The sequence below is a fragment of the Mizuhopecten yessoensis genome, unplaced genomic scaffold, assembly GCF_002113885.1.
Source record: "Mizuhopecten yessoensis strain PY_sf001 unplaced genomic scaffold, ASM211388v2 scaffold3961, whole genome shotgun sequence".
NCBI lineage: Eukaryota > Metazoa > Mollusca > Bivalvia > Pectinida > Pectinidae > Mizuhopecten > Mizuhopecten yessoensis.
In genome coordinates, this window is record NW_018405306.1 from 875,036 (window position 1) to 884,672 (window position 9,637).

General features: G+C 36.5%; 1 protein-coding gene across 1 annotated transcript; it reads left to right on the plus strand.

Moving 5' to 3' along the window:
* Window positions 1–3,011: 3,011 nt before the first annotated feature.
* On the plus strand, window positions 3,012–8,903 carry LOC110448265 (echinoidin-like). Its single transcript, XM_021494432.1, has 4 exons — window positions 3,012–3,158; window positions 4,657–4,938; window positions 5,661–5,837; window positions 8,749–8,903. The coding sequence occupies exons 1-4, from the start codon at window positions 3,107–3,109 to the stop codon at window positions 8,847–8,849; spliced, it is 612 nt and encodes a 203-aa protein (XP_021350107.1). The 5' UTR covers window positions 3,012–3,106; the 3' UTR covers window positions 8,850–8,903.
* Window positions 8,904–9,637: the final 734 nt, after the last annotated feature.

Sequence of the window (9,637 nt, forward strand, 5' to 3'; positions counted from 1 at the left end):
AAAGCCTACAGAATACAAAGTAGAGAACATTGCTTCGTATTACTTTTGTTATTGATGTATGAGTAAAATTAAAATAAAAAATCACAATTTTTTTTTGTTACTGGCATTGATGTTATTGTATTTTACCAGGCACAGAAATATCAACAGTATAAGGATCCCCGTACCACTGCCAAATAATAAAACTAGGAAGTTGAATTTTGTTTTTCCAGTATCACTATAGCTTTGATACATATTTTTTGGATAGGAAAAGTATATATTGCAGGCCTTTTATGAACCCAGGACTTTACATTGTTTTACCATAACTGAAACCGACTGAGCTACGTGGACAACAGAGGTGTACGAGCCTAAATAAGCTACAGTGATATCCAAATGGAGGTTAAGGGGAGGTAACTGTATGTAGGAAAAGGGGCAGTATAGTGGGACAGGGATCCTTAAGCCTTTGGTCAGCAGATAAATGATTGAAAGTGGTTCACATTAGTTGTCTTTATGATCAAGTGGTTCACATTAGTCGTAATAAGTAGTTCACATTAGTTGTCTATGATCAAATGATTCACTATAGTTGTCTCTGATCAAGTGGTTCACATTAGTTGTCTATGATCAAGTGGTTCACATTAGTTGTCTCTCTGATTAAGTGGTTCACATTAGTTGTCTCTCTGATCAAGTGGCTCACATTAGTTGTCACTATGATCAAGTGGTTCTCATTAGTTGTCTCTCTGCTCAAGTGGCTCACATTAGTTGTCTCTCTGATCAAGTGGTTCACATTAGTTGTCTCTCTGATCAAGTGGCTCACATTAGTTGTCTCTCTGATCAAGTGGTTCTCATTAGTTGTCTCTCTGATCAAGTGGCTCACATTAGTTGTCACTATGATCAAGTGGTTCTCATTAGTTGTCTCTCTGATCAAGTGGTTCACATTAGTTGTCTCTCTGATCAAGTGGTTCACATTAGTTGTCTCTCTGATCAAGTGGTTCACATTAGTTGTCTCTCTGATCAAGTGGTTCACATTAGTTGTCTCTCTGATCAAGTGGTTCACATTAGTTGTCTCTCTGATCAAGTGGTTCACATTAGTTGTCTCTCTGATCAAGTGGTTCACATTAGTTGTCTCTCTGATCAAGTGGTTCACATTAGTTGTCTCTCTGATAATTGATTCACAATAGTTGTCTATGATCAAGTGGTTCACATTAGTTGTCTCTCTGATCAAGTGGTTCACATTAGTTGTCTGTCTGATCAAGTGGTTCACATTAGTTGTCTCTATGCTCAAGTGGTTCACATTAGTTGTCTCTCTGATCAAGTGGTTCACATTAGTCGTAATAAGTAGTTCACATTAGTTGTCTGATCAAGTGGTTCATATTAGTTGTCTCTATGATCAAGTGGTCCACATTAGTTGTATATGATCAAGTGGTTCACATTAGTTGTCTATGATCAAGTGGTTCACACTAGTTGTCTCTATGATCAAGTGGTTCACATTAGTTTTCTATGCTCAAGTGGTTCACATTAGTTGTCTCTATGATCAAGTGGTTCACACTAGCTGTCTCTATGATCAAGTGGTTCACATTAGTTTTCTATGCTCAAGTGATTCACATTAGTTGTCTATGATCAAGTGGTTCACATTAGTTGTCTCTATGATCAAGTGGTTCACATTAGTTGTCTCTGTGATCAAGTGGTTCACACTAGTTGTGTCTATGATCAAGTGGTTCACATTAGTTGTCTCTATGATCAATTGGTTCACAATAGTTGTCTCTATGATCAAGTGGTTCACATTAGTTGTCTATGATCAAGTGGTTCACATTAGTTGTCTCTGTGATCAAGTGGTTCACATTAGTTGTCTATGCTCAAGTGGTTCACATTAGTTGTCTCTATGATCAAGTGGTTCACATTAGTTGTCTCTATGATCAAGTAGTTCACGATAGCATGCTAATTCTATGTCCAAACTTTGCAGATGTCCAGGGAGAAATTGGTCTAAAGTGCTCATCAATGCAACTCCACCTCATTCAAATAGAGGAAGCAAAACGAAGTTCGATCAGCTTATACCCTGTCTTGACATGTTCTGTGAGATGTAGTTTGCTACAGATGTTCCTTATTAGGTTTCCAACAACTGCCTTACTTTTCGATCAAATCTGAAAATCCAAGACAGCCACCTTATAGTCTGACTGGATGAAATATTTTCAACCTCTCAAGAACGGCTGAAGTGACGGACTCCAAATCTGTTGCAAAAGTTCTTTATGATGTCCCTAGCGAGTGTTCTTAAGTTTCGATCAGAAAATTCGAGATGGCCGAAGTGGTCTGTGATTGGCTGAGACATTTTCAAAATGGTCTCATGAACGGCTGTACTTATGAGGTTTCTAACAACAGCGTTTTGACTTTTCGAGCCGATCCGAAAATTCAAGATTGTAACGTTATGTTTCAGCATAATGAAACTTACCATAAATGTTAAGAGTACCAATTTGATATTGTTTACCATGTTGTAACGATGCCAGATAAAACCATACCATATTCAAAACAAAGTATAGAATATAAAGTGTGTTGTAAACAAAGAGACATTGAAGTTGTATTGTACTATTGTTTATGCACGCTATTACTTTGGTTATATTATGTATACAGTCATGAAGTACAATATAAAAAACAGCTTTTGTAACAGGAGCAAGACGGGCCAAGATTTGTTTTATTTCATTCAACAAGAATGTAAAGGAACCTGCCCATTCATTATAAAATCTGTAAAAAAAACGCGCACACTCGTGCCGCCAACTCTCCACTGCCATAGGCACTTTTATTAGGTATTGATTAACTGATCAACACCAGACAAAATGGAAAACAAATCGAGCGGTTTAAGATGATAACGTTTTCTAGCACATGTCTTATCACAATTCCTACACCATGTACACGTCAAAAAAGATATGGTACCAAAAAGAATACGTGTGTTAGTACTAATGTCTACGTTAAGCTTATCAAGCTTAGGGAGAAATACAATGTACTTTTCACCAGGTGATACTAAACAAGAGACCTTGCTTATCTTTGAATCTACGTCGGTAGTCACATGTCCTCTTTTACTGTACATCTGCACTCAGACCTACACACGCAGACCGTACAGTAACTCACACGCCGTACAACTATGACTTCGCTGGCGATTCTGATCCTGCCGTTACTGTGTCTGCAACTAGCAGGTATCTCTTATAAAATCTCATTTTCTTGTCATTTGTACAAACACAATTTGTGTAAGAGAATTTCAGACAATGTTGGACATGCTTAAACTAGGGTTTCGTGAGATAGATAAAGAATTGCTATCTATTTACTGTACCGTCGAGGAAGTGAAGCTATATATGTAGGTAGAACAGGTTTCAAAGAGTTTTTGGGTCCTGACCACAACTTAAAACCTTGTCCGGGGTAAATACGCAGAATCGAGTATTGCTTCTATTTCAAACGTTCAAAAGATAAGCAAGTTGATACCGTCATTATGATTACCATTTGTCACGTGATGAGACCTATGGTTGGGACAGAGACGTCTATACTTATGTATATACTACTTTTATACGTCACTGGTTTGGTCAACGCTATATTTGATAATAATTAAAATCATTTTAGTCAAAATGTCTTTCGGATTACTTAATATAATACGTAGTACACACACCAGGCCTTCCTCGTAGTCCACATATAAACCCGTATGTGGAGAGTAGATAACATATAAAGGAAATAATATTCGAGGTTAAGAAAACATGGACTGGTGACGCCAGTTAGATAAGGTAATATATACTAGAACCATTCAATAATAACAATGTGAATGTATGGTGTCTGGCTAGGACCATTAAGCTCACATGATTGCTCATTTGAGCTATTGGCACCTGTCTTCGTCTGTCGTGCATTAACATTTTCCACTTCTTCTTCAGAATAACCTGATTGACTTAAAACTTGGTACACATTTTTCCTACGTTCCGAACAATTCCCAAAATACAAGATGGCTGCGCTCTGCCTGTAATTGGCTGAGGCTTTTGATACTTTTTCACAGGAACTACTGCACTGATTAACTCCAATCTTAGTACAAGTGTTCCTTATAAGGTCCCAAATAGGCGGTCTTACTTTCCGTGCAGATTCAAAAATACAAGATGGCCGTCCCTGGCCTCTGATTGGCTGAGGCGTTTTCAATTTCTTCTCAAGAACAGCTGCACCGATTGACTCCATATTTGGTGCACATGTTCCGTATGATATCTTAAATAAGTGTTCTTACGTGAAATGCTGATTTAAAAATCCGAGATAACCAGCCATGTCTCAAACTGTAGTCAGCTTAACGAGATGTTCAAAATATTTTTGACAAAATTTCATGAACAATATTTTGTTTGTGTATGGACGATCATTTTAGAATTATACCTATGCTGGTTTGATAATTTTTCAATAATTTTGAAACTCTACAAAGTGAACTTTGCATTAACTTTGTTCAGTTAATTATAAGGCGCAGAATTTGTTCATTTTAACATACACAAATGCGGGTGGTTATTCCAACGTTTCACCAGATAGAGTAACGCTCAAATAAAGCGGTCTTTTTGTTCTTCTTCTTATCCATCTTCAAGTTCCTAGCTTATTGCAAATTAGTTCGTACCCTGGTAGGTAGCAATCGAAACCTTAATGTAAGTGTATAAAAAATGCTTTCTTTCAACATCTGGCGGGAAGCTGCGCAGACGGACGTTTCTCGCTGTCCCATCAATCTAAAGCGAGGACCTACCCTGCAGAGTTTTGAAGAGCAATGCTACATGTTTGAAATCCACCACCACAGAGATTGGGCACACGCCAACAATGACTGTGTCGCCAAGGGTGGTGTCCTTCTGACCCTCCACTCATCGACGGAGCAGAACTTCATAATGTCTACTCTAGGGTCTCTCAACTTCGCAGGCAACGGTGTGTGGCTCGGACTCACGGACCAAACCACCGAGGGATCCTTTATCTGGGCTGATGGTAAGCCTCTCATTTGATGTTTCAGCAAGCATGGGCCATAGAGTGATTTTATGTTACATTGTGTAATTTCAACTAGAATTAGGTTATATCGGAAAAATGAAGCGCAAGCGCATAATTGAATTTGCATTTTGTCCAGTTGGCATTCATGTTGTCTATGAATGCCAACTATGAATGCCAACTAAAAGCAGTTCAGTGCTTAAGTTGATTAAGGATCCCCGTACCACTGCAAAAAATAAAACTATGCATTCGAAACTTATTTTTTCCGGCAAGATTTTAGTTTTGATAAATCATTTTTGAAAAGAAAAGTATACCTAGCGCGACTTTTGTGAAAACATAATGGAGATGAAATGAACAAAAACAAAATATGATCAACAAATTAAAAGTGTTCTGAGTTTAAAATATTCTGTGGTCCCAAACCAGAATTCGAACCCTGAACCCCAGATTTCTATGTCATCGCTGAAACCGATTGAGTCACCCGGACAACGAAAGGGTATCCGAGCGGAAGTTAAGCGGAAGTAACTGTAAAAAGGGAAAACGGCAGTGCAGCGAGATAGGATCCTTAACGTAACGGACCCTAGAGAAAGATTTGTATTGACTGAAAGGGTTATAAAAATGCTATAGCCGAGAGACTGTCATATCATATACTAAAATTGTATATATGTGATGTACTTGTGTAGCGTGTGACATGCCTCTGTAAAGCGTTATTGATAATTTCTCTCCAGGGAGTCCTGTAGATTATACGTACTGGGCTAGCGGACAGCCGGCCGGACTGGGAGGTATTGCCGCAGCGCAGGAGGACTGCACCCTGATGAAATACCGTGACTCGGGGCACTGGCACGACTACCCGTGTTCCGCTGTCTTGTTCTTTCCCGAGGACTACGGTTGGATTTGCAAATTTAGTAAATATATTTCCGTCATGTTTACGGTGTTGCAAACATGTTACATTTTAATGTTTATAAATTGGAAGACAATATCATTAGCACAATCAATCATTTGAAACGGAGAAATGACAAATTTTTTGAAAGAGCACGATCTATAAATCACTAGGCTATATATGGTCTGGTCTCTTAAGTTTTGGTTTGAATGTTTTGACCTGGTAAACTTGTATATTAATTGTGGCCTTGCCTTTTTCTCACCCCCCGATTAACATGGTTTTTGTTTTGTTTTTTGTTTTGTGTTGGTGCTTAACTACTACTAGAAATTAGGTGATACGACTGTACGTATTATCAATTAGGTATCATCTAACTTTAAATCCATAAAGCCATTTGGACAACGCTGGAAATCTGTGCGCCCATATCAAGCGCAATTTAACCGAAAATCATGTCGCATGATCCTTTCACCACCTACAAAATAGCCTATACGTCAAAACTGTAGTTCACTGTTTCAGCATTGATATGTTTTCCAATAGCAAGCAAAAAAAGTAATGAAAACGTACGGTATTTTTTTCATAAAGTGTACATGAACATGCCAATATAATGAACAATCGTTGTCGCGTCACTTTTTCTCATACAAAAAAAGCTTTTTCAGTTTAGTTAAAATTCATGTTTTCTTTCATAGTTTAAATTTACTTATGTCTAAACAAAACTTAATAAATTCAATATCAATAATTTAAGATAAAATATGTTTTTTTGGCGATTATCTATACTGTCGCAAAATGTCTTGCCAGATACGTATACGTTACTAAAGAAAACACCCATAATACAAGCATGTATTATCGGTGAATGCAAGTTTACAATATCTTGGTATATTGACTAAACGTATCTTATATCACATATAAATCCATCGACATTAATTTCGTAAGCATTTATCAAGTATCCTGCATGAAACTCTGTACTCGTACGTGGTTTGTCCGTTAAAATTGTCTAATAAAACTGAGGTATAACATTGTTGTACAATTTAAAAAGAGCACCGAGTGAATTTCATTAGTTTTTCCGACCAGATACGTTATAAACAGATAGATACCACGTTGTAAATGGTTCTATAATCGTAAGATACTTTAGTTTCTAGTTTTTTTTTCGTGAGATTTTGATGGGAATAATGTATGCATCAGTCGGCTTAGTTTTCAATGGGAATATCTTCAAATCTTGGGAAATCCAAAGACATGAATGCATGGTTAATTTGTGTACGTTATTGTAGAAATGGATTTTAAAGGATTAATTAGTGAAAAGCTATGACAGAAAAGGGTGGGATATGTGAGAATAAGGGATCACATCACTTGGAAAATATGTAACGTATAATACGGTATATGTTCACTTTGGTCACGTTTGTTTTTGGTGCATTATTTCCCAGATAAAATCGACTTGTTCATCGATTTAAAGTTTGTTTTAGTGATAATGTTAAGTAGCATGAGTGTAACACTTAACCAATATAATGGGTAACGTAACTGTTGGTTCATGTTGTGTGAACAGATACGTTACAAGAACAAGTTATATCCCTGTTTTAATGCAATATATCATAATGATTTTTTTTTCTTCTCAAATATAGATCAAAGTAATAGTTGTGAATCAAAATAAGTAAAAAAATAAAACACACCATTTCGATTGAAGATACTGTAAAATTTGATTTGTATCTCTGGCTGGCAAGGTAACATATACGTTACAATATGATACTCAACTTCTTTGTTGTGTTGCTGAAGAACGAATGTTTTGTACTGTAGATATGCATAAGTCGATGAAAATAGAACTTTTCTAAAACTAAACCCATGAAAAGTGTTTAAAAGTTTGAAGTTTAAATAATGAAATAGATCTTGTTTTGAATACATTGGTATTTTCATATACGATCAGAAAAAACGTGTAAGCATTTGTTGCAGAAATGTCTGTTTTTATGACACAGTCTATCTTGGATTCGCGAATATGGTAAATTTGAAGAAGAAAAACATTTTGGTTTGAAGAAGTACTGGATCACGCATCTGTTTTACTGACAATGACCTGTTGAAACTGGACACTTCTGTTTTTAAAACTGGTGAATAGTAAACAGAACCCTTTCGGTTTATTATCCTACACGTGTTACTCTTTTGAGAAAAAAGCGAAATGTTCGCAATGCAAAGTTCAGTTTCCACTTTTACTGTATATGTATTGGCGCATGAGTTAAAGCTACATATTGTATATCTTGATCTTGATGCAATCTCGGTATGGAGGTATAGAGGATCTTATACATTCGTGTCCATGTCATATTGAATTTATTAAACGAGTTTAATAATTTGATATGACAAGAGCCTATATATAGGCAGTTGATAAAGTTCACAATTTTGTAGTGGCGAAGGAATATGCTCCCATGGTTTTGACCAATCGCAGCCCCTTTAGATTTAATTAAACGTGTGTAATACCATATTTATGACATGGCCGTATGATATAGTAAAATGAATAAGTCATGTGATAAATGGAAGTCTTAATTTACGTTAAATGATAAAACGACATACACGGTGGACCAGTGGCATGCATGTAGTTGTTTTAATTTCAAGGAAAACTACTTCGGACATTGAATTGCTAGTCTAATCCATCCGCAATGAATCTAGTTGTTATTTATGGACGTAAGGTTGGAGAGTCGAGCACAACAAAATGTGGAAACACATTATTAACATATATTAGTACCCGACTTACACGACCTTACCAGCGACTAGACCAAGGAGACTAAGTCATACTTAAGTGTACGACATTGCTTCTACCGAGACGAACATACATTTATTGATGCATTCTTTCAAAGCTTGGCTCGATTTATGTTTTTACTTAAAATTGTCATTTATCTCCAATGAAGGGTTTGAAAACCGTCAAATTTCGTGTTGGTAACATTTGTATTTCTTTTTTTCCCCAGACATGCTTCCAGCAGCGACAACAACGCAAGAACCCGTTGCGCTTCCTAAAACGCAAGCACCTATTGTGACTCCTACACCAAGCGAAAGTGTAGTTGTTTAATGTATCAGAATAGATCGATGTGACGTCAGAAATACATGGACTGTTTTTGTTTTGGTTATTAGTTTTGTTTTGTTTGATGTTGTTATTTTTTCTTAATTACCACTATTGACTGAAAGTTCGAACTGCGCTACCGCGTTCTCTCCAGTGGGATTCTGATCATGAGGTCACGAGTTTATAATTGTGGCACATCCATCCTATTGTTTCATCCCGCAGACAAAGTATAATACATAATGGATAAATAATGGATACCTACTAAAATCTCCGCCTTCCTTGATGGTGTGACAGACATGGAACGTCAAATTAACATACATGTATATTCAATTAATTGTACATATTTTCAAATAATAAAAGAATTAAAGATAGGTACAATTAATTGAAGATAGGTTCAATTCAATTGTACTTATCTTTAAATGATTAAAGATAGGTTCTTTAAATAATTAAAGATAGGTACAATTATTTGAATTGAACCTAGGTACAAATACAACATATCCTCAATTGAATTGAACCTCCCCTGGAATATGTCAGAGCAAAACCAATCGCTAGGCTGATACCTGTCCTTTGAATATTACAAAGGAGAAATGCCCGACTTCAAAGCCGGACAGTTTTTACCGTTACGTGACCGCGAGATTATTTTGTTGTTATTATGTTAATTTGGCGTTCCATAGACAGAAGTTTCCAACCCGAGAAGAGATATTTCTGTTGTAAATCGAATCAAAATCGGATCTCTCAAAACCGATTCGTAACTTACTCTATGAGGAGGTTAGTATACAAAGCAGTTTTGAGAGTTC

Coding starts and splice junctions, on each gene's coding strand:
- LOC110448265 (XM_021494432.1), top strand. CDS start 3,107: ATGACTTCGCTGGCGATTCTGATCCTGCCGTTACTGTGTCTGCAACTA. Junction 3,159..4,656: donor ACTGTGTCTGCAACTAGCAG/GTATCTCTTATA, acceptor TCTGGCGGGAAG/CTGCGCAGACGGACGTTTCT. Junction 5,838..8,748: donor CGGTTGGATTTGCAAATTTA/GTAAATATATTT, acceptor TTTTTTCCCCAG/ACATGCTTCCAGCAGCGACA.